General features: G+C 48.1%; 1 protein-coding gene across 2 annotated transcripts in view; it reads right to left on the reverse strand.

Moving 5' to 3' along the window:
- Positions 1–828: 828 nt before the first annotated feature.
- The window catches only part of KCTD16 (potassium channel tetramerization domain containing 16), a 71059-nt gene continuing 46374 nt past the window's right edge, over positions 829–25513 (reverse strand). For both annotated transcript variants that reach the window (XM_027643549.1, XM_027643548.1), the window contains exon 3: positions 829–6962. In XM_027643549.1, coding sequence (XP_027499350.1) covers positions 6511–6962 — 452 coding nt within the window. In that variant the 3' untranslated portion in view covers positions 829–6510. The remainder of the gene's footprint in view (positions 6963–25513) is intronic.

Consider the following 25513-nt stretch of genomic DNA (forward strand, 5'->3'; position numbering starts at 1 on the left):
CATCCCTTGCCAAGATGTCTTTAAAATGACAAAGGATAAAGTATTTTTGGAAACCCTCTGGCAGGTAACCCCTAATGCAGCAATGGCTTCTCCAGCTGCTGGGGCCAGGACTTTCAAATCACAGCATCACAAAATCTCCGTGCGAGACAGGGAGGGAGAAGAACTTTCCCCTGTGACCACTGAACTGCTATTTTCAGACCAACCCAGAAATAAATGAGGAAAAATACCCACCACTTTCACAGGAGAATAATGCCCAGCTGGGAGGGAGGGAAGTGGTCAAAAGGCCTGATGCTAAATCCCCATGGGCAAGAAAGCCTGGATGGATCTCTGGGTGTATTCCTGCGTGTGTATGTGACAGTTGAAGGATACCAAGTTATTTATTCTTGTCTGTGCTCTTACAGTGTATATTCACTGCTTTATTTGAATGGCAAGACACAAATTGGCTGCAGTTTTCAGTCACCCAGCGTCCTGACATCGGTGCTGTGCTCCCCCCATGCAGGGTCTGACACCCACCCTGCACATGGAGCAGCTCTTCACTCATCATCCCCTGAACCAAAGGCCAGCTCTGCTTCCAGCAGCAATGCCAGAGCAGAAGGCAGCAGCAACACCTTCACTTCCCACCTCCCAGCCTCTAAAAATGGCATTTTTAGCACTTGTACCACAGCGACCCAGAAGGTGCCATTGCATGAATGACCCCACACAGGTCACAGCTGTGACTTCATTTTTTCCAAGATCTCTCTCTTTCCTGGTGTTCTTTGCACCAGGGAAATACAGCAGGCTAAAAGCTACAAGATTTTTTTTTTTTACATACCACAGTAGAAACAGTTACCGAGTTATATTTGTCAGAGTCACAGTAGTTTATGCATATTTGCTATTCACAGACTGCAGAATATTGCCAATAACCTCACTGGTGGGGACTGACAACACGGATACATGCATTCAGGTGAGACCATTAGCAAGGATGTCTATACTGTATTAAGCACATTCATTTTTTTAAACACCTTCCAGTAAAATCGATTCCTTTAAATTTGTAGTTAAAACTTTTTTTTTTTCCACAATTACGCACAAAAGAACCTGTAAACAGTTTGACATTACACTTATGTACAAGTGAACCACGTTGGAAAGTCGAGAGGTAATTCAGTGGGTGCCACTTAATCTACATCAATGTGCAACAGACTGACTCAGCCTCAGCGAAGTCATTAAGTGCTGTATGAGGTCCGAAAATGTAACGTAAGCAAGGCCCCGAGAGATCACAACATCACCAAACCCCCTCTACACCCCATGTTGGCTGGGACAATATTGCACTGGCAGCACCTGCTCTTCTGTACAACCCCGAATGACTGGGGGGGAACTGGTCCAGCCACCTCCCTGGGGCTGGGGATGGCCAGAGGGGACCACAAAGGGGCCCCAGGGAGGACATCATCCCCCTCAACTCCAACGCCCACCTGTTCAGCCAGCTGGGCCCTGCCACCCTCCTGCTTCACCTCAGTAAGTTTTGTCTGTGTAACTCTGAATTCTGCTTTTTCGTGTTTGCTTTAGCATTGCTATAGTTTAAAATCTGCAATATCCTATTTATAAACGGATTTTTTAGCTGTGACATCGATGCCAAGAAAAATAAAGAATGTCTTTTTATAATATAAATAATTTAAAAGTGCTTTTTCTTTTTTTTTTTTTTTCTGTCCTTTTACTATTAATCTACAAAACCCCGTTGGGGCATAAACTATCCATAAGACTGGACAATTATTTTGTACCATGATACACATGGGGCCTTGTGCATAAAGTACTCTGAAAGTCCATACTCGCCGTGGTAGGAAGGGCTTTGGGAAGGGTAAGGAGCTGGAAAGTTTCCTCCAGCCTTCCTAGAGCTGGGAGAACAGACTGGGACACAGCTGAAGGGCTCGGTTACGTGATGGCCATTGCCAATAAACTTCAACCTTTTCTTCTCCTTCAGCCTGCAATTTGGAAATGAAATTAATAAATGGACCACCAAACTAGAATTAAAACACCAAAATGTTCTCCAGAGCACTGTGAAGCCTCTGGACAGTGTGTGCAGATGGTAAAATAATTTGGTCCCTGTGGGTCTGTGTAAACTGACACATTCTCCCTGTGTCTCCCCCTGATGCTCTGAGTCCTGCTCAGGTGTCTCAAGGTGTTTGGGGGCATAACAAAACCCTTGGAAACTGCGAATTCTGCCCATGAGAGGTGGAAGCTGTCGTGGGTACCTGGGCAGGTGGGATGTGGGTGGCTGTGACAGGAGCTGTGTCACCCACCCCATGGCCCACAGGGGCAGGGGTTGCTTACCAGGTTCCCTCCCCAGCGCCCTAAGCTAAGCTTAAGTAAGACTATAGACCAGGCCATGATATTTACAGACTGGTTGTGCCACACCATCCCCAAATGACTGGACCTCTGCCACACAAGCAATGTACATGGATGTGTATGTTCTTACTCATCCTCAGTGGGGCAAGTGCCCATTTTTCTTGAGAAAAGGTGTTTTAGGAGAGTCTCAGTCCCACTGAAGTCAATGTAAGTTTTTCAATTAGTTTCAACAGAACTTATATTTGGTCTTCGTTATGTGTGGAAAGTAGCTCGAAGTCCAGTTTGCCCCCCCAGGTATTTTAGAAAGAATAAAGGACTCTGTGAACTGAGTTTAATTTTGGATTGCTACCAAAACTGTCCTAGGGAGAGACATGGGTTCTCTCGCTGAAACAAAGTAGGATTGAATAGAAAATAGTTTAGAGCCCAAAACCCACCTGCCTTTCTGGCAATCTCATTCCAGTTTCCTTTTCTCCTCTGAAATACCTCGTCTCCATTCTTCCCTTCATGGCCCCGTTTCCCAGCACAGCCTCAGGGAAAAGCCCTGGTAGGAGGAAGGTTCTGGACACACCGAGCATAGGCCAAGTTCCCCTCCTCCTGTTGGCCGTAGGCTTTAAGGTATCACTTTGACACCCACCTATTGCAGGGATTTCTTGTCCCTGGGAACAGTGAGAGGTGCCCACCCCATGGGGAACAACCTTTCCAAGAAGGCATTGGCACCTGCCTTTCATCCCTAGGAGTGTGATTATATCTATCCAACTATATGGAAGTATATGTAGTTTTGTGTCTCTATATGTCCATGGCACTATTTTTAGGAATAGGTCTTCCAGAGTTACTGTCACCCTCCTGCCACCATCCTGGTGCCTGCAGAAGGTTTGATTGCTCTTTCCTGACCCACTGCCACATACAGCTGAACTATGGGGCCACCATGGAGCAGCATTTTTAATTCCCCTGGTACCTGTCTCTACCTGTCCATGGTTTTTCCACACCATTGCTGGATGCTCCCATCCCCTGCCCCTGCCCAGTGGTGGCAGAATGAGGTGGCCCAAAGGTGGCTTTTTGAGGGGGTGCCATGGAACAGTGGTGGTGCAGAGAGAGCAGTAAGAGAGGATGGAGAGAAGAGGAGCTCTGGGCAGCATCCACACAGCTCTGACTCTGTCAGGGAGGAGTGACAGCCCCCCCCCACCACCCAGGCCTCCTGTGTTCCACCTACAGCCCACCAGTCACTGTAAGCAGTACAAAACCTGGCAGCACAGCCCCAGCTCTACACAAGCCACTCATAAAATAACCATACATGTAGTCAGACCAGAACAAGACCCCTTAGTAGCACAGCAGAACACACGAACACACACACATGAGCCCCACATCTGGGCACTGCCCTCCTCCAGCCCCATCTCAAATTGGGTTTCCCAGCAGGTTTGGCCTGTTTGTGATTACTGAAGTTTAAGACCTTTATTTCTGTAGCACTGGAGAGTAATAACCATTTCATCTCAAACTGGAGACATGAAGGCCACATAAATCAAGCCCACTCAGGCGCATTTCATTTGGTCTAATTTTTCCACAGTTATTAATCACTGAGCAATCCTGTGTCCCCAGAACATCAGCCTGGGAACACACACACACACACACACACACACACACATCCAATGCCTGTTCTTCCACTCTGGCACACGCAAGTTTATAGCCCAAATATTTGTGATATTAAAGAGAGACTTGGAAAGATCTGGATTGAAAGGACAAGGTTTTAGCTCCAGTCTACTGCCAAGGAACAGGGGGACCTATTCCCAACCCCATTCTCTGCTGGAAATCCGGAGGAGAGCCTTAGCTGTTCTCCATTTTTTCTTGCTTGGTGCCAGAGCAGCAGGGTAAGGTGTGGGAAATGTTTAGCAGGAAAAGAAAAATGTTATAAACTAACCACAACACAACAAAGCAGGGCCAAATGTGTGGGTCTTGTGCAAAACATTCATTTCTGTGGGAAAATGCGCCTTTTGAGCCTGTAAGTGAAAGGTGGCACAACATCCAGGCCTGAACTCCAGCATGAGGAAATGTCCTAAAACCTGAACTCGTTCTAAAGCACAGTTCTGGGAATCTCTGAGTTTCCTCACTGAGCATTTCCCAGTCCAGAGCCTCTCACTCCCAATCCTTGGTACCAACGCGGCAAGCCAGCTGTAAGAAATGGCACCTTCTTCATGTACAATCTCCACAGAGGTGATGACCAGCTGCCACATCCAAGCCCTGCTCTGCAACAACCTGGAGATGTATTGCTGGGAGGGAGGTTTCCCCCTCCCCATAGCCAGCTCATGCTTATGGATCCCTCTGGACAAGTATTGCTTCCTATTTTTGCTGGTAAAATGTGCATCCTCACCAAAACACACCTGTGTGCTTGTGAAGACCTCACAGTTCTCTGCCAAACCCCTCTGTCCCAGCTGGGCATGATGGAACCCCACAGGAACCAAGCTTCCATCTTGCTGGAACTGCATGAGGATCACAGAGAGAACCAGTGCAGATGGGACAGCATCTCCCACAGCAACCTCTGGAATTTAGTAGGTGGGAAGCCCTCGAACCTGCAGGATGTCAAAATCCAAGTGCTCTGTGCTACCAGCACTGTCATTGTCTGCAGTTTTTTCTATACATATAAAATCTTCTTTCTGTGCCTTTAGAAAACAAAAAATTTATCCCAAATCCTCCAGCTGGGTTGTTACCAGATGTGGCCAACACAGGCTAGCTGGAGCAATTAAGTTTTCCATCACTCTCCATGGCTTCCCTCCTTGGCAGCCTGAGCCCCCAGAGCTGAGCCCCCCCAGTGCTCCCCTGCTCCAGGTTTGGTTGATCCCATGCCTTTGCCACCTGCCAACCCCCCGACGCTCTCCGGTCTGTGCTGCCATGCTCAGGCCTCACCTGGCCTTGGCACTTCTGCACCCCACAGATCCACCTGCTCCCTTTCCCCTCGCTCCCACACCCCATGGGTCAGTGCAGGACCAGCCTTTCCCACGGCTCTGGGGGTGACATAGCACACATGATGCAGTTTGCTGGCTGTCCCACCATGGGATCTGTGGGATGGAATGCAGGTACCTCCTGGGGTTGTACTTTCTCTTGGCACACACCTACTCTCTCCTCCAACAGTGGATCCCCACACACAGAGCACCACGGGGCTGGTTGGGTGGGTGATTTCTGTGGGTGCTTCCATGCCGGATAGGATACAGTGCCCTCTGTCCCTGCCAGCTGGGACAGACACTCCTGGCACTTGTGCCTGGCATCCACAAGAACCAGCACAGTCACTTCACACACAGCCATGGAACCAGCCCTACAGCTTTCCAGCTGGGATCAGCACACCTTTAACCCACTGACACTGGGGAGCCTTGAGGAACACAAGAGGTGTGGGAAGGACACAGAGGGACAAGATCATCCAAAACAAATGGGAGTATTTTCTGATGGTAACGAAGAACCACAGACTGCACCCTGGTCTCCACTGAAACGCACTTACAGTGTCTCAGAGAAGGGGTAAGGACAGGAAGAGGGAGCAGGGGAGAGACAGTGAGATGGACTTCTACTGTTCAGCCCTCAAAGACCTGGAGAAGAAACCGAACATCCACAGACGGCTAAAAAATGCGCTTTTCTGAGAAAGTGCAGTTATGAGGAGAGAGCCAGAAAATCTTTAAGCAATATATATTGATATATATATATAGATATATATATATACATATATATATACACAAAGATATATATACACACATATATATATGCACATATATATATATACACATGCTTAAACTGCCACGGCAGAGCTTGGGGCTTTGCACTGTGCACCTCCCTCCAAACAGATGTGCTCCGAGGAGGACACAGAGGGCACGGAGCTCACATCCCCCTGACCTGCCTGTTCCCAGGCCACGCTCCCACGGCACTGGCAGCTGCATGCAACCATCCCTTGGCATGGGTCTGGTTGTGCCCTTAAGGTTTTCAGCTTGTGTAAGACTCCGAGTTTACAAACGAAAGCGTTTGTCATTGTGCTTCCAGGACTGCAAAAAATATCGTTACCCTACGACTAGAAATGTTAAGGTGAAATAGGCAAATTAGTCAGTACTAGAGATGGATTTTGGTTTTGGTGGCCTAACAAATAATTATTATTGGGAATTATTTTTGTATCACTTAGGATCTGTCTCTAATGTAACAAGGTCGTGTGCTCTCCCCACCCTGAGCCTAAAGGTGGTACTTCCGCAGCAGTTCAGATTGCCAGGGGTGTTTCCTCTCGGGAAACCGGTCTGGGATTTTGATTTTGAGGAAATCCTGGATACATTTTTCCAGCTCCTCCTCAATGGAGAGCTTCTCCTTCACTGCTTTTTTCTTGCTGGAGTTGGACTCCCGGGAGCCGGAGGTGAGAGTCCGGAGCAGGTCGCTCTTCCTGCGGATCTCGGACTGCTGCAGCAGCTGCACAGGGCCCTTCTTGGCCGGCCGGTCCAGAGTCTGTATGTTGGTCTGGCGCGTGACAGGGCCGCAGATGACGGTCTCCTGGGGGGAGCTGGCCTCCGACTGGCTGTCGCAGCTGGATGTCGACAGCTCGTTGCAGGACGTGCCGCTCTCGCCCTCCTTGTTGCCTTTGCCGTTCTTGCAGCAGCAGTCGCAGTGGGATGAGGACCACCTGGAGGGCTCACCTGCAAGAGGAACAGAGAGTGCCTGGGGTGACAAACAGCTCCAGACCTGCCCCACACTCAGGACAGGCTGCTCAGCCCTGCTGGGACTGTAGGGGCCAGGATGGACACAGGCAGTCGGTGCCACAGGAACCCTTGCAGGGAACTTCCCTGAACGTCACCACAAACTGCCAGCAAACCCTCCACCCAGTCGGAATCAGGAACTGATTCCTATTAACCCTGGAACTCCTCCATCCATCCCACTGGCATGTGCTGCTCAGGTCCCTGCAATATCCAATGTGGGTCTGAAAATATTCCGAGATCCTCAGTGAGAAACCTCCACTCAAGGATCCATGTTTAACCTGAGTGAGGGACCACAGCCGGAGCACCCAATTTCTCCAGACACCATTTCTTCTCTGAGGCTCAATTGCTGAGCCAGCTGGGGCTGCCAGATGGTGCAGCCAGCATCACCAGCCTCTGTCCTTGTGGGCATCACACCCCAACATCCCCTTCCCCTCCCCAAACCCAATGCTATGGGTGTCCCACCTCCCCCAGACCAGTCTCCCCACACACGAGGGCTTGGTCACACGCAAACCAGAGGCTTTGAGGAAACACAGTCCTCATTTGCATGACCTCAGTGACGAAACCCCAGGACAGTAACTATTTCCTGATTCATGCTGCGCAGGGACGGAATTTTTGTTTTTCAGCTGGAATCCTGCCCAGCCGCAGTAATCCGTGACAAAGGGGAGAGCTGGCACTGCTAACAACTGCTCCCTGACCACACCGCAGTCATCATGGAGATAAATGTCATTTGGAAGCATCCATCTTCCCACTAAAATGGAATTACCATTCCCAGCTCATGCAGAGTAGTAACATCATCCAAACCAAGAGAAGCATCATTAAGCTTTGCAACATCAGAGCAGCACTGCAAGCCCCTGGTCTCATCTGTGACCCAGAGTCCCACTGCAGCCCCATCCCCAGAGTCACACCCCAGGGTTGAGGGGTCTCTTACAGCGGGACAAGGAGCAGGGGACAGGATGGTCTGGTCAGAGCCACAACACTGCCCCGGGATCTGCAGCAGTGACAGGTGACACACAGTGCCAGGGTCACAGCCCTACCAGAGTTCCAGTGGAGCAGCAGGAGGTGAGGCCAAGGGGAAAACCTCCTCACACCACGGGCTGAGGGGACAGTTTGGTGTCACCATTCCAGACATAGACCCTCATCAAAAAATGGGGGGAAAAAAAGGAAAAATAAAACGGCCAATTTGCAGCTCCTGAGCCCAAGGATTAGAGCCTGGAGTAAGGGCCCTGTGAGCTCCTGGTGGTTACAAAGCCACTGACAGTCACTGCCCTGCTCTTCTGTGTCTCCATCTTTTCTCAACTGAGAACACAAAGCACGTAATTTACAGGAACAGGCAGAAAAACAAAGTTGCCAAGCCTCCTCATCTCCTCCTTCCTCTTCTTTGTCAATGATGGAGTCTCTCAGTCTGTGAGCTGTGGGGCTACATCTAATTTACAGACTCGCTTCAATTCTGTCCTGTATCTTGTCTTAAAACAGTCAATAATGGCTAAATTGGAGATTTTTATCATTTGCTGGGCTTGGACAAAGGCACCATGTACTGAGCCCGTGTAAAACCCTAACCACGTGTGCTCTGAGAACACTTCCAGGAGCTGTGTGGATTCCCGTTCCTTATTGCAGCTGACATTCCAGCTCCGTGAGGGTTTTTCTGATGGTTGCTCCCTGCGAGGGCTGGCTCCGGAGCTCTGCCCTTCCCAAACACAGAGCGAGTGATTCCAGCGAGCAGCCACCACTGCTTGGAAGGCAAAATCAATCAGGCAGAAGCAGTGAGCGTTTTTGTGGCCAGCCCTGGGGAGCAGGTTGGTGTGGGAAGGGAGAGTCTCCATCCCAGCAGTTCCTGCTCACTCCCTGTGAGCACTTTTGCTCTTCTCACCTGTAAATCAGTGATTTTCCCCATGCTGCCTCTGTGCATTTAAGGACAACAGTGAATCCTAACAGAGGAAACACATTTGACAAGCAGCAGTGTTCCCACCAGCTCTTTCCCATCACGTTTTCCCTCTGGACACCATCTCCCTCCTTCCCGGTGGACAGCAGGACCAAGCTCGTGGCAGCAGCATGGGGGATGCTTGCCTGCCCCAAAACCAGAGTGACTTGTTCCTGCTGCCCTCGCTGCTGACCCCTCACACCAAACTGAATGAAGTCGGAGAAACAGTGAAAAATGAGCTGAGAGGGAGAAGGTTATTGCTCAGGTCAGTTCCCATTAGCGCCGTGCAACCTCCTCCCACCTCCCACCGCCGGCTCTGAGCGTGGCACTTCTCGTGCCCTCCTAACAGCTTCCAAGCCAATTCATAGGGACATACAGCCAAACCACATCTACATCCCCAGCAGCAGGACAGCCCATGAAACCCAAAGGGCTGCGCTCACCCAGCCAAGGAACAGAGGTCCAAAACACGGCTTAAGTGCCCAAACAGCCCAAATCAATCATCAGCCCCTGAACATCCGCCCCTGCAGCGGCACAGGACATTGCTATGATCATCCAGCGAAAGTCTGTAAGTCTGCCCTCATGTTCAGCACATGCTCAGGTCACAGACATGCTTCTCTCAGCTGTAACTTCATGGCTGCCATACAATCCCAGAACGATCTGGGTTGGAAGGGACCTTAAAGCTCATCTCATTCCAACCCCCTGCTCTGGGCAGGGATACCTTCCACTATACCAGGTTGCTTCAACCCGGCCTTGAACACTTCCAGGAATGGGGCAGCCACAGTTTCCATGGGCTGTGGGGAAGAAGGGATTCAGCCACTTGTGTCCTGGCCAGACTCAGCTCAGGGTTGGTGGCTTGGGCAGAGGGACCCACCAGCTGCCATCAGGCAAAACTACAGTATAAACTTCATTATCACAAAACAAGGCTTTAACAAGTCAATTAAGACCTAATAAATGCTAATTTCAGTTAATGAATATTCACCAACCCTGGGCATACCACAGGTGAGCTGGGAGGCAGAAACTCATCTTTTCATGAGGCAGAACTGCAGAATCCAGGCGAGATGTGATACTGGGAACAGCCACAGGGTTTAGAGATGGTCTCTGGGCAGAGGCCTCCCCCCACCAGTGCTCAGTGAGTTGGCCTGGGCCAGCTGGTGGGGAAAGGGCTCATGGGACAGAAAGATCTTCAGACCACTGGGAAATGTGAAAGCCCAGCTAAGCTGCTGGGAGAGCTCCAGCCAGGGAGATCCTTTTGCACCCTGAACTGCTCCTCCACTCTGAGAAAGCCATGGGGCAGAGGAGAACAGGTTTCTTTTTATTAACCACAAACTCCCCACACTGCCCAGCAGGAGCCTTTCGATTAGAGGAAAACTGCTGCCAGGGTCAGTTTTTTCCTTTTGGCACCATTTTGCCACAAAATGAACAGTTTTGCTGGAGCCCCAGGAATAATCTCAGTGCCACAGGTGGGAGATTTCACTGAGTTTGGGCCTGGGTCAGCAGAAAACATTTGTTCCCTATGGTAAGCCATTAGTTCAGTGTACAGGGGATGTGCATCTCCTGGGCTGGGGGATTGCACAGCTCCCAGCAGTGTATATCTACCCAGGACGGGTCTCCTCACCCCAGATTTGAGTGCTTTCAGAGTGACAGACAGAACCGAAAGGAGAAAAAGAACTATTTCTCTGTGTTTAGCAGTGAGAGGGAAGCACCTGCAGGAGCATTCACCCTGCAGGACCCAGGGCTGTGGAAGGAGAGGTGCTGAGCCTGAGCCCGGCCACGACTCTGGCGCAAACCGAGCATCGTGCTCATTTAACCATCGCATTCATTAATTAATGCCTAAATGCTATGAGATTCTTAGATAAAAGTGGCTAATTAATTCTGGCCTGGCTTTCCTGCTTTCCTCCCTGATCTCAGCACATTTCTCTCCCAGTGCCCTAATTATAATTATTATTATTAGAAGCTTCTGAAGCAGCAGCAAAGCCTCTGATGTATAATTGACACACAAACCATCAACCACCCCATTTTCCCCTTCTCTCCCTCCTTCCCAACAAACACACTGCAAGGAAGGAATGGGAAATCTCCATGCAGTGGATGGCTGCTGTAAGAAAACAGAGGAGCAGAGAGAAGTGAGATATAAACCAAGATTAACACAGGACCTTAAAACCAAAGTCAGCAAAGAGTTTTATGGTGAGGGATGGCACAGACCCTACCCCAGCCAAGTCCAGCTCAGACATGGAGGTGTTTAAATTTGGAAATGCTGATCCTGGCATGAAGAGCCCAACACAGATGACACTGGGGGTCTCAGGGCAGGGTTCCCCCATCCCCATCCCTCTGCCCCCCAGTGGTTACCCCTGAAGAGCAGGGGGGCTCCAGAAAAACTTGAGGTGTCTGAAAGTGCCCCAAAGCCTAGTTCCACAGCAGACTGGGACATCTCCCCCCACCCCCTCCACTCCGAGGGACTTTAGGAAGGAGATTTTTGAGTTAATTCACCCAGAAAAAGGCTAACAGGGAATTTCTTACTATTCAAATGTAAATACCACCCATAGGTAACTCCCAACGTTTGACCAAGTAGCTGCACCCAGATCTGAGTCTGGCCTCAGCCTCTCCCTGTCCCCAGCATTAGATCCCCCCAGATTTAATACCAAACAAATTATCCAGCTGCTGTACTGGATAGAAATCATCCCCCACAGCTCTCCAGGCCCACCTGGGAGCACAGTGGGAGCACAGCCACACATGTGACACCTCTGACAGGAACGGGAGGAAGGGTTGAGCACTCCTTGGGCATTTTTTCACTGGTAAATGCTGCTATCTTGAAATATTCTAAAGGAGCATAGTGACTGTGATGACATTTGCACTGGGAACACGCTCAGCCAGATCATGACAACACCTCCTTGCATTTTGACATCTGTGTTACAACTTTAATATCACACCATATATAATTAATTTTCTGTTATAATGCTTTAGACCTATAGAAGTACAATGTTGTGATATTTCAGAACAAGTGTTACAAATTACCATTTTACAGGAAATTTCAAAATTTTTATTTTTTTGCCTACTGAATTTGGACTGGAAGTCCCTTGGTGTGAGACAACATGCCATGGGATGGGGACTGTGCTCTCACATAACTCTGACCTCACAGGCAGATGGCCTCATTCTCAGAACTATACTTCTTTTATTCGGTTTCTGCAGTTTTCAAAGCCCTTTTTCCTGAAGTCTGTGGCCTGTTCCAGGAACGGTGTCACACCATCCCAGGAGTGTCCAGCAGGAGTCATGGCTGGGAAGGGACAATGTTCCCAGGCAGGGTACAGAGCTAAGTACTATCTGATGCCTAGCTTTGAGGTAGGCAGGGATATTTTCTGTGTCCAGACACTCACTACCTCCACGTGTGTGGCTGTACCAACCTCCCAGTCTGTGACCATCATTTAAGCCATGTTTCCCCCTGTTCCCAATCCAATCTGGTCCACTTACATTGTCCTTTCACCTTTTATTCTTCTTCCAGCTTCTTCTGCTTTAGGGCTTTGATGTTGGTTTTGATTTTTTATTTCTGTTTCACATTCCTTTTCTCCTTCCTTGTCCCATGACTTTTACCTCTCCCCTGTCCTAGGGCTTTGCTGTATCCTCCACACTTAATCTCTTCTGCTGGGGCTATTGCAACACCTGATTTCCATTTGGGTTGTAATTAACCACACTGCCCAGGTAGGACCTTTGGCAGGTGGGAACAGAGTGGCTCCCAACCTGTGGGGATACCTCCTGACCAGCTCTCCATCCCACTGGGGTCCATCACCTGTGTGTATGAGGGGCCGATGCCCTCGCCTCTGAGCTCACCTTTGTTTCCAACCTTGTGAAGCCAGTGTTCACCTTTCAACACCAAAAAATGAAGTGTGGAAGCTTTTAAAAATGTCACCCGTTATTCATATGGCAAATCAAAACTGGATTGCCTCTGGGGCCCAGGATAAGGGAACACTGGTGAGGTGACAATTTGATTTAGATCACGCACTCATGCGAGCCCAACGCCTCAGACGGGTTTGCATCCATGCAGGAATTAAAGGTGTTGTGATTGATGAGAGACCAAGCTCTAATTGCTGTTTTAATAAATACATTCTGACGTGGTAATCGAGCCAGATTTATCAGAAGAAAATGTCCCTGTCTAAATAAAATTACCAAGGTAAAGCTGAGGAACAGTGACAAATGCCAGGCAGTAACAGGCTCCAGGATCCACACTGGCACCAAGGTGGACACACTGTGGGTTTATTCCTATTTAGGATCAAGTATTTTCATTAAAATTTCAGTGAGAAAAAAAAAGGGAAGGACTTGGCAGTAATGTCATTGGTTTGAACCCTTCCATATGTTCAAAGCCAGAACTGGGGGGAGGAAGGGAAGCAGGGAAGGAAGGGAATCCACAGGTGTTTCAGCCCCCTTAGCAAGCTCATACAATTTTTACCCTTCTTGGGGCAGCTGTGGTGCTGCCATTGACTTGAGCTGCTTCCCGTAGATTCCTGGTTCCTTCCTAGCCCAGCCTACAAATTTCAATTTTCTATTGCAAAGCTTTTTCCATTTATATATTCTGAACTTGCCAACTCAGTATAAACCCCAGAATTGTTCTTGTTCACCCATGATCTCTCTTTTGTATGCAAAGAAGATTTCAGCCAGTCCCCAGCAGCACAGGCACTTCCATCAGGAGCCCAGCACATTGTCATTTTACCAACACTCCTGCGATCTTTCCTAAAAAACTCAGTTCAGGAAATGAACTTCTGTAAGAGTATCAAATTTGTTTGGAAATAAAAATAAGTTCCCCAAATGGTGGAGAAAAATAAGAGACCTGGTGTTAAAATACCAGAAGGCATTTTAAATGAGCCAAAATATTTATATATGGCTCTTTCTCAAAGTAACATGTGATGAAGTTAAAATTTGGAGCGGAAAGAGAAGCCCGAAGTGTGAGCAGCAGTGTGGTGAGAAACAGAAAGCGCTGGGAGAAATTGGTCAACGTGGTCATGGATGTTGTCAGACTATTTCTGAAAGCTGTGGTGTACCCCATGTCATACAGACGACTCCTTGCACTTCATAACAGAAGATTTTTAGAGCGGAAAACTCCTTCCACGGTCAATTTATTCTTTTGGGCATCACTTTGCTGCGTAATTTTTGACTCTACTGGCGTCCCCTGTGCTGGCTCACCTGGAGACCCAGCCTGGACCTCGGCTACTCATCACTTGTCTAAATGTGTTCTGAGAGGACCCTTCAGCCTCAGGTGTCTCCCATCTGGGCAGGCAGGTGGTGGCAGTGGCCGCAGGAGCAGCCTGGCCTTACCTGCATCCTTCCCAGTGGATGTGGTGGCTGTCCTGCTCTGCACCCTCCGACCAGCACAACACATGAAGGAGACAGCCTAGAGGGGCTCCAGGCAGCCTCCTCAGCAGATGGAGCCTGTGCAGATTTTCGGGTTGGGGGCAGCAGGAGACCCCATAACTCAGCACATCTCACCCTTAAGTGACTCACTGCCGTGTTCAGGAAACTGTTCTACCTCTTACTGTGAAGATGTGCGGTGATACCTCAGCAAGTGTCTCCATCATTAATTCAGGTCATCTGTCAGCTTTTAATTGTTTCTGATTATGGTCTCTTCAAATCAATCCTTTTTTAAAAGCTCTTTATCAGCCTGGCCGTAGCTGTGTGCTTAACCAAATCCTTCTCTGTGAGCACTGAAACCATTCTGGCCTGCATAGCCCAGACTTATCTGCACAGCCCAGATCTACCTACACAATCCAGACCTATTTGCACAGCCCAGATTCATCTGCACAACCCAGATCTGCCTTCCTGTCTTTTAGTTCTCATCCACTAAGGAAATCTTTGGCCAGGCTGAAGCAGGGCCAGGGCTGAGCAATACTCTTCCAATTCTCACTGATATTTTTCATTGATGGTTTAGCAAGGACTTTGACTGAAGAAGAACAGTAAAATGACCAGCTTGGTTTGTCGGAAAGGCTGGAGAGATCTGAGCATTCAGCATGCCAATATAAGTAGTAATTTAAGGAGTAATTCAGTACTGCTTCCTTGCTTTGTGCTCCCCTTTCCCAGTACTCTGACTAGAAACAATATTTGGCCATCAGGACTGAGGCATTTAAGTGTATTTTCCTCTGGGAAAATGACATTGATATGAGAACCTGACACCCAAGTTATCTTCCACTCACAGTGTTTGCTTTTTCTGTCCTGCCAAACATCTCCAGCTCTTGTAAGTTTAGTGCACAGAGAATTAATAGCTGCCACTACTGGCACCTTCCTTCTTCGAGTCTTGCTCCCTCAAATTTAAGACTCTTCTGAATATTTTTTGATTTATTAAAATGATGTATTATCTTAATACAGTACCTTATCTTGATACAGCCTTTCCTTTTATCTTTTGTTACTTAAAATTCATGATCAAGAACTTGAAAGTCTGATGGAATTAAACCACTCTGGGCTGAGGAGTAAGGGCTTTCCTTGTCCTCTCTGGACAATCCTCAGGAGTGACCCATGGCATGGGCAAAGAGCTGCCCCAAAAGGCATGAAATCTTCTGGTCATACAGCAAATTGACAGCCAGAATCCAGGGAAGTGATGCAGGCTGATCAAGGACTGAAGCCCCACTGCTGTTTTGTACTGACATATTCATTATATTTATTAAGAAAGAAATTACAATCATCCTTTAATTAAAGCACAGGTACAACCAAATTAGTCTGAATAATCAGAAAACACGTCTCTTCATAGGGTCCTAATTTTGGCATTACCCACATGAACATTGCTGAAGGCTCCTTGCCTGCAAGAGCCAAGAAATCCAGCACGAGATGAGATGAATGTCAGCAAAGCATGAACACCCAAACACAAAGCCACAGCAGCTTCCCCAGCCTGGTCACCCTGAGGTGTTGTGTCTGTGACTGCACACAGCTCTGAGCTAGTAGGAAAGACCTTGATACAAATGTATATGTATATGTATATATATATATATAAATAGATTAATAGAATAATAGAATCGTAGAATCACACCTCTGCCACAGTCAGGGACACCTTCCACTAGACCAGGTTGCTCCAAGCCCCATCCAACCTGGCCTTGGACACTTAACAGGGATGGGGAGTCCACAATGTCTCTGGGCAATATATAGGTATTTCCACACCTATAAATCCCCAGTTTACATTAAACTTGAGCCCTGTTTTGGACACCTGTTTTAATTAGCAAACCCAAAGTGTGGATTGTTCCTGCTTCTATAAGATCTGTGTTTTAAACTGCTGACAGATGGTTGTGCTAATGTGGGAGCCACAATTTTTGAATTTTTGAAAATTAGAGCTCATGAACTCAAAAATGCTCTGGAGATCCGAAGTTATCATGTCAGCCTATGTTGTTCCAATTAATTGCAATCAATTGCTAATTGAGAGCTATTTTAAGACTTGTCATTACTCTGAACATAATGTAGAATAAATTGCGTGTTCCCCTTTACCCCCACCACAAATGACATCAATGCAAAGAAATCTCAGGAAACAGAGTGAAAAAGAGTAACAGGAACCTGATACCTGATCACCTTCTGCCTCTTTGGCAGGTGCAACAAAACCAGGAGCTGTAGATTTAAAAAAGTAAGAAATAAGGGCTGAGACAAGGAATCTCAGGGACTTCCTGGGGCTTCACATCTAAAACCTGCCAAAACAGCAGCTCTGATATTACTCATATTTTAACAAGCTGGAAGTAGATGATCTTTAAGATCCCCTCCAACCCAAGCCTTTCTCTGATTCTGTGACTCTCTGATCCTATGATATACCCCTGGCGACAGGAAACACTGTTTGGAATGGGTTTATTGGGGAGAGCAGTTGGTTTGGCTTTAGCTTGACTGGCTTTACAGCAACGGCCCCAAATCCTGACAGAGCTACATTGACATAAAAATCAAATGACCTAAATAACTGTACAGCATTAGGCAACAGGCTGGATGCTTCCTGCAAAGCTGGTGGAGCAGGCAAATCCAACAGGGATAGAACTCTCAGAGGCACAAGGCACTGACGAGACCAGCACTCAAAGACAGCGAGTCTGTCACTCAACGTCGACGCTCAGACGCGCACCAGCTTGACAAGCTATTTCATGATGTCAAGTAGAAAAATCCCCAGACAGAGAGCTAACTAATTCTTAAATGAGGAGTTTCTGCTAACAGCGCCGATTTCAACCAACAGCTAAGATATTTTTTAAATCCATCTACAGTTCTGCTGTCTTTTCATGGTGTTTTACTGTGGTTACAGTTGGAGCAAACCCAGCTCTCCTTTTAAAAGACCCAACTCTGACTTTTTTCTACCGATTATTTAATCATATATTCTCTTCCCGTTTATTTCCCACCTGGTCCTCATACATAAATATATCCTATATATAAATCTATCTCTCCTTGGATCCTGTCAGTGGCCTCTGTGTGCAATTATCCTTGCCATCATCACATGGACAAATTCACCTCTTTCACCTCTCATTTGTTCTGTTCTTGCAGTCGCTCCAGTTTCTTCCCTCTCATCTTTTACTCTCAGTATCAAGTGATTTGCTATTCTTGGAGTATCCTCCCCTTGTCTCTTTGTCTCTGCTCCACTGCTGTTCCCAAAAGTCACCCTTCCCAGGAGGTGTTCACAGGGGCTCCTCAGTCAACTCTCCCCTGGGCTCTGCAGTCCAGTTCTCCTTCGGGTTTCCAACTTCTTGTCTGTCTGCTTTACCAATCCTTTCCCTTCACTTCCCACATTCACAGCAGGGGGGGTTGTAATGCTATAAACCAATAATTAAGCTGTGTAACTAGGCTATAAATCAATAATTAAGCTGTCTAAAAGGCAGGAAGTTGTTGTAACGCACAACTGAAGTGACGCTATTGAAAAGGGGGGGTGGTGGGAGGAGATTCTTTGAATTTAAACTCAAGATTACTAAAGGTGAGTTAATACAGCCCTGCAGCTCACCCTTACAGCTCACAGGATGGCTGAGCAGCCTTCCAGGGAGGAGAGGATCAGCCGCCAGCCCCTGCTGTCTCCTGGGAAAGGAACCCCCAAGAAGGGGTCTCCAGCCTCTCCCCATGCTGGCAAAGCTCGATGCCCATGTTGGATGCCATGTGAAGGGTGGGAGCTGGAGGAAACCAGCTCTTCCACAGTGGCTCCTGTAGCTCTTCCAGCAGTACCCAAGGACCTGGAGGGGAGTTGCTCCCATTCGGACCAGCCAAAGCCACTTGTGAAGCACCACTGAGAACACCTGCACAGGCAATGGAGATGCTGCAGGAGCAGCCTGGAGTCATCAGCCCACAATGAGTTTATTAGTGGCATTTCTTCTCTGCCTCGTTTAACCCTGTGTGCTGTGTTGTCCCCCAGGCCTTGCTGGCAGTAGCAGAGCTGAGAGGAACAGCTGCTTTCTGGATGGGGAACAGTGACATGATGAATGTCGTTATTACGGAGGGAGATGGACCATGGCTGGTGCACCTGGACCAGGCACAGCGAGAGGGGTGAGAGCAGCAAAGCAGCCAGAGATGGTTCTGCTGAGAGATCCAGTTGAAAAAGTTTCTTACGAAAACAACTACTTTGGAAATCACTTTCCTTTTTCCTGCTTAAAGCCCTTACCGATCTCCTGATCAGGAGGTTGTAGCGAGGTGGGAGTCGGCCTCTTCCCACAGGCAATGAGAGATAGGACAAGAGGAAACAGCCTCAAGTTGCACCAGGGAAGGTTCAGATTGCATATTAGGGAAAATTTCTGTACTGAAAGAGTGGTTAAGCATTGGAACAGGCTGCCCAGGCAGTGGTGGAGTCACCATCCCTGGAAGTGTTCAAAAACCAAGTAGATGTAGCACTTTCTGATGTGGTTTGGTGGACATGGTGGTGTTCAGTCAAAGGCTGGACTTGATGACCTTGGAGGTCCTTTTCAACTTTAATGATTCCATGATTCTAATTGCCATTATATGGTTTTAAGCAGTCTAAGGACCTTCACTTACCCTTTATTGTTGTGCAAAATGGCCACTCATGGCCCAAGAAGGGACACCAGTGGCACTGCCAGGAGCTCCTGGTGGCTGCGGCACCTCCTGCCCATGCAGGCTGCATGCTGAGGAGCTTCCCCATAGACCCAAGGCACTGTTCCTCCATCCTAAGGATCCATCCCCAAATGAAGGCCCACATCACTTCCCTAGTTACTGGGAATTAGCTGCCTTCCGTACCTAAAAGGAGCTTACCAGAAGGGTGGAGAAGGACTTTTCACAAGAGCATGGAGTGACAGGGCAAGGGGGAAAGGACTTAAGCCGATGGAGGACAGGGATAGATCAGATACTAGGAAGAAAACCTTCCCTGTGAGCGTGGTGAGGCCCTGGCACAGGTTGTCCAGAGAAGCGGTGGCTGCCCCATCCCTGGAAGTGTCCAAGGACAGGTTGGATGGAGCTTGAAATAACCTGTTCTAATGGAAGGTATCCCTGTGCATGGCAGGGGGTGGAACAAGATGAGCTTTAAGGTCCCTTCCAACCCAAACCATCCTGGGATTCTATGATTCTATAAGCACAGTCAGCTGCAGAAGTTGTCCAGCAGTGCTGCAGGGCATTCCCTGCTTTTTTATCACTCAGGTGGCACTTTACCCTGACAATGGGCACTAACAAACAACTCAGGTTCTTTACTGCAGCCCTGCATTTGCACTAGTCCTGAACCAGCTGCATCCTTCATGAACACATTCTGAGGAAGAGCTCTGTGTGGCACTGGCAGACCCAGCAATGGATCATGGTGCAGGACAGCAGTGCCAGCCCCAAGCTGTGACATGGAGCAGTGTGTGTGGGGTGGTGGCTCATCACCCACCCAGGCTGCTCATCCTCACCGGCTCCTGCTCCCAGCAGCACGAGAGAACACTGCAGCTCCATGGAAAACCAGAGAGTGAGGGGCTGTGGGGTAAGGAAGCTGTGAGAAGCTGTTGATTTTTAATTATCTGAAGCATGACCAAGAGGGCTGCTGCCATCAGAAAGGAGGGATGGTCTGACCCCACAGCAGGAGCATGGATGGTGCTGGCATTTTGCATCAGGGCCATCACATTTGTGGGACTATCAGATATCCCTTTCCATAGGGGCAGATGCTCATTTTTTATGAGCTATTTAAGACACTCTCTCTGGAAGTTTTCTTATTTTTTCCCTGTCTGAACCTCATAAACTGGGCTTCTGCTCTACAGAGATAAATTTGATTTATGTGAGAAACATTTCCAGGCACAGTGGGCTTTGCCTTAAACCCTGTATCTCGTTGTTCAGTGTTGCTGTGGCTTAGCTTGGTTTATTTTCTATCCTCTAAGTGGTGAATTGAACTTTCAGAAATGAATGGTTTGGTTTATCTGATTTAGCATCTAGAGCAAAGCACTTTTGCATCAAATAAATGCAGGCAGTGGGAGACCCTCCAGACACTACTTTATTCCAAACATTTTCAGCACTGGTTTCAAGAGCAATTAAGTTACCCATGCCTGGGCAAACCTAAATGCTCTGAGATCACAAGTTTTCCCTTCCATAGAGGGTTTTGAGGGGGTGGGGATGGCGCTGAATTGTGGTAGGGACAGCCCCACCGTGGCTGGGCTCATCATCCGTTGCACGCAAGGCTCTGGAGGGCACCGGCTCTGAGTGCTCTCATCTTGTGTAGCATCAATGAAACACACACCTCGTTCTATTTTTGCAGTGTATAAAAAGAATAAAAGTAGAAACCAGCCAAAGTCCAACGTGCCCCATCACTTCCAACTTCACAAAAGGTGCTGTGGGAAAAGGGACGAGCAATTCCAGAAAATGAATCAGAACATTGATGAAGAGGCTCCACAGGAGTAAATTCGACTGAAGTCTGGGATGAATGACATTTAGAGATGGAAAACACAGCACAGCATCCACGTTCAGTGACAGAGGTGATGTGTGGAACACACCAGACCAGATACAATTCTCTCTGTGAAGTGAGAGGGAGGTGGGGACAGAGAGGCAGGTGGGGTTGTGGGGTCCTGGGCTGTCCCCAGCCTTGGGACTACCTGACCAACCCTGCAGCAGTGCCATCCCTCAGTACCAAACACCAGCAGTTACACACATGTCCTGTGGGAAGGGTTTTCTACCAGGTACTGAAAGACTTTTCCCTAATGAGTCCAGAGGATAACTTGATTTTTTTGAGGTGGGCAGACTGTGTTGCCCATCTGGGGCCTGTCTGGCCCTATCCAGCACTGAGTTGGAGAGGTTTGGGGAAAATAAACTAAACTGATTTGAGTTAACTAACCTCCAACTCTGCCTTGCAGTTACAGAAGAAGAAAATACTTTTTTTCCCCCTGCTAAATCTGACAGATTGATTTTTTCCCATATTTTTCTAAAGGAGAATGCAAAACTCTGTAGGGATATTAGAGGTTCCTATTAAACCTCTCCAGAGGAATGCAGAAAATCTCAATGATTATGAGCCCAGCACCTCTGTGGTATTCACAGGCAGTCTCAGAGTATTACAGATGTATTCAAAATCATAATAATGGAAGGAGTTTTCTACATGCTGTAATGTGGGAATGCATCAAACATGGAAAAATTGGGCTAACTGTCCTTTGGCCTAGAAGAAATGCTGAAAATTTAAGTAAGCTCTCAGCTATGTACAGACGTGATCCTAATCCCTCTGGAAATAATGTGAGCATTTCTGCTGACTGGAAAAGACTTCAAAAGAGCCCACCAGCTGCAGCTGCAGCCTCGTGCTCCTCACCTCACACACACTTCATTGCTTCAGAAATCACCGCGTCTCACAGCTACCCCAGAGCTAATGAGGCAGATTGTGAAGGCTGGCTGAATCCAAAGAAAACTTCAGAGGGAAAAAAAATATATATACAGAGTTAATTTGAGGGTTGGTGTGTCAGGCTTCCCCAGCTGGAGTAGTAATTCCTCCTCAGTACAGCACAGAGTACTGATGGAGCAGGAACAGGTCATGGGAAGCACTGACCTGGCTCTGGCCACTTGGGCAACCCCTCTATTGGCACAACGTGACCTGTGAGTGTTGCAGAGGAAATCTCCATCTGCAAGAGACAGGACATGGGCAGGAATACATGACACCAACAGGAATACACAATGGTCAGTTCACCCCCATGGCGCTGAAGCCATGGGATGGAGGTTCCAGAGCAGCCCTGGAAGAGCAGCCAGGGTTGCCTCCATCTGCCTGACGTGGTGGAGTTGAGAAGTAACTGAACATCCCATTTGTGTTTTCCTGATTTCTCTTCCTCTTTTTCTGTTTCATCAGAAGTACTTGTAATGCATTTCTGGAGTGACTGAATGCAGATCTTCCAGCACTTTCTAGACAGATGAGGCACACAGCCAAGGGTGGCAGACATGGGAGCCCTTGCCCTGGCAGTCTGCACACTCTGGCTCCAGTCCCACCAACCCCATGAGATGCCACCTGCAAAGTCATTCAGGAAGAACTTCAGGAAGAATTTCAGGAAGAATTTCTTCCCAGAAAGGGCTGTCAGGCATTGGAAGGGGCTGCCCAGGGAGGTTGTGGAGTCCCCATCCCTGGAGGTGTTCAAGGAATGACTGGACGTGGCACTCAGTGCTCTGGTTTGGTTGACAAGGTAGTGATGGGTCACAGGTTGGACTCGATGATCCTAGAGGCCTTTTCCAACCTAAATGATTCTGTGATTCACACACATAAAATTAAAAGTAATTACAAAATTCATGGCTGACATCTAATAACATCCAAGGAATAAGCTGACCTCCCAAAGGCCTTTCCTGCTACTCACAGTGAAGACGTCACACGGGGGCCAGGCCATGTCCCAGCCTAGCTTCTCCAGGAAGGACTCCCAGCCCCCTGCCCGTGCACCTATGTGCTGCTGCAGCCCTTACACAACAAAAGCCTCCCGAGGAACCAGTGAAGTTTTAGGGAAGCTGAGTGTTCAGCTGCTGTAATCACTCTAATTACTTGAGACATTTCCTTTCTCCCTTCCCTCCTGCACCCTCCTGGGCCCTTTTGCCTTCAAATCAGCTACAGAAACAAAGTAATTTGATCAAGGAAGAGGCTTATTAACGCATCAGGGAGCTCAGCAGCCCAAGAAAACAGAACTCAACAAGGTCCTTCCTCCCCATATCCTGACAGACTGAGTGCCCTCAGCACGGTACAGGGGTTTCTCTGGTGGGGAGAGGGAGGAAACCTCAGCAGCCTGTAGTTTAAAAGACCCCCCTCAGTCCTTTCCATTTCAGCTCAATTCCCAGCCATAAGGAAATGGTCTAGAGCTCATTTTTGGGAGTTATTTCCTTTTGCATCCAGCACTGATGCTGACACAGGGAATGGTTGCTCAGGTCTCACCTGTTGCTTTATTTCACCTTTATCTGATGAAAATGAAATGCTGCAGCCCAGTTCTGTTGCTCAGGAAAGATAAACTGCACTCTAAATGCATGCGTGACCTGCTGGTCAAGACGCTTGTTTTAGTGTTTTATGGTCATTATTTATTGACCAGCTGTGACATCCAAATCTAGTCCTCCAAGCTCTCTAAGCTGGGCTGGAGCTCACGGGAGCTCAGACACAGACACGGTGCAGTTGTGGGGGTGTAGGGTCTGCCCCCCTCTCTGTGAACTGCAGCAGCCTCATTTCGGCATCACTGCTCAGGCGAGAGAGTCTAAATGTTTCAGGTTCAGCTCAATATCTGACCGTGTGAGAAGAGCTTCTGTTTACACCACTCTCAGCTTCCTGAGAGCTGCTCAGGCCTGAGTCACCACAGGGCTCCCTCCTGACCTGTCCCTGGTGACTTTGCACCCTTATAAAGCTGCTTTCAGGCAGCCTGAATCCAGCCAAAGGTACATCCTGCTTCCTTGGGGAGCTGATATTCCTGACATCTTTGCTGCCCAGCCATAAGAAGAAGCTGTAGATCCAGTGAGTAATTCCTAATGGGAGCTGTTGGACCTGAATTAATGTGGAATATACTGCACACACATCACAGTGCCACACTCAAGGCTCATCCCAGCTGACAGCCAGGCAGGGCTTGCGCCCAGGAGAGGCAGGAGGGTCCCAGTGCAGCAGGAGTGGCACAGAGTGGTCGTAGGACTGGGGGAACAGGAATAGCAGCAGACTCCTGTGGGGAGCCAGGACTGATCCATCGGGGCGCAGTAGGTACAGCTGAAAGGAAAAAGGAGGGAGCAGCTCAGCAGCTTTGTGCCAGGAGGAAGCCCCTTTTCCACCTGAGAAGGCTCTGGCTCCCAGGGTCTGGGATTCTCATGGCTGAGTGCTCAGCTTAGCAGGATTTATCCACTCTCTGGGGCTTAATATTATACTACATTCTCAAAGTTCAACCTACTGCCTTCAAAAAATAAAACAAACTCTTATTCAACGTGGGAGATTAATCTGTAACACAAAATATTTAATTAATCCAGTGAAATTTCATTTCATGGGTACTTGCATTTGTGCTGTGATAAGCAGTAGCTGAAGATCAGTGATTCACCAAGTACTGCCGACGACAAAGGAGTCGTTCGTCTACATCGCAGTCAAGCATAGCAAATATCCAAGTAGTATTTTGGCATGGTCTGTAATGTTTGCTGTATTAGTCCTGTACATGAATAATTTACAGCTAAAGGTCTGTCTCGTTGCCATCACCAAATCAAAAGCCATTTGCTCTAGTTATGATATCACAGTGACAGCTTGGCTCAGTCAGTTTCCACACTGCCAGCCTATGGATTTCACTGAGTTTAATGGATTTCTCTTATGTATTAAGCAAAAATAAAAAGAAGCATTACCAGTATCTGGAACAGAAGCTCATGTTTGGTTACAGTTCAATCATGGTTCAACGACCAAAGGATGAGCTGAACTGAGACATCTCATCACTGTGAGAGCAGCCCTGGGCTATCCTGTCCTCCCAGCAGAGCTGCTGGGACTGGGGTCACCCTGTGGTGGGCAGTGGGTGCTCAGGAGGGCTTGGGCAAGGGCACATAGAGGGGCAGTGTCGGGGAGAACCCTGGGACCCTGCCAGCCCAGTGGACAGAGCAGGGAGCTGTTCCACCAAGGCACATGCTGCCTCTGGCCATGCTCCCACTTATTGCAGGGAGTTTGTCATTGGGAAAGTATCACAAATCCCAAACCAGTGGAGTCAGATCCTCATTTACACATTAAGCCTTTTTATATCTCTCTTGCTGCATACGAGTGCCATAAAACAAGCAGCAATGTGATTTACTTGCATTTCAAGGCCCCTTTAGAGCCAAAATGATTTATGGGCCCCCCGTGCACATGACCAAGAGGCCCTTAATATTTAACAGCTGTAAAAATCCTGCACGAATGCTGCACATTCCCGAGGCAGCTCTGGCCCACAAACAGATTAAGGTAACTCTGCATACACTGCGCCTGGTCAAATATTAATCATTGAATAATTTATCCTGTGAATTTATTTTGTTTTAAAAAAATCATTCAACAGATAAATTTGCCCGCTCCAGTGCAAATACATATTTATGATATGGTTATTGGTCTAATGTATGTTTTCTGGTATCCTCATTTCAGGATATATATAATAGGAGTCAAATCCATCCCTAGGAAAAGGAAGGGCGGAGAGCCCAGCAGAAGTTTTCTATGCAGGGCTACGCTTGGCTGAACGGCACTGCCTGCATCAGGGAGCTCTGCAAATGAGCACTTGCAGTCTCTTTAAAT

This window comes from Corapipo altera, unplaced genomic scaffold, assembly GCF_003945725.1.
Source record: "Corapipo altera isolate COAL_440 unplaced genomic scaffold, ASM394572v1 75, whole genome shotgun sequence".
NCBI classification, from domain to species: Eukaryota; Metazoa; Chordata; class Aves; order Passeriformes; family Pipridae; genus Corapipo; species Corapipo altera.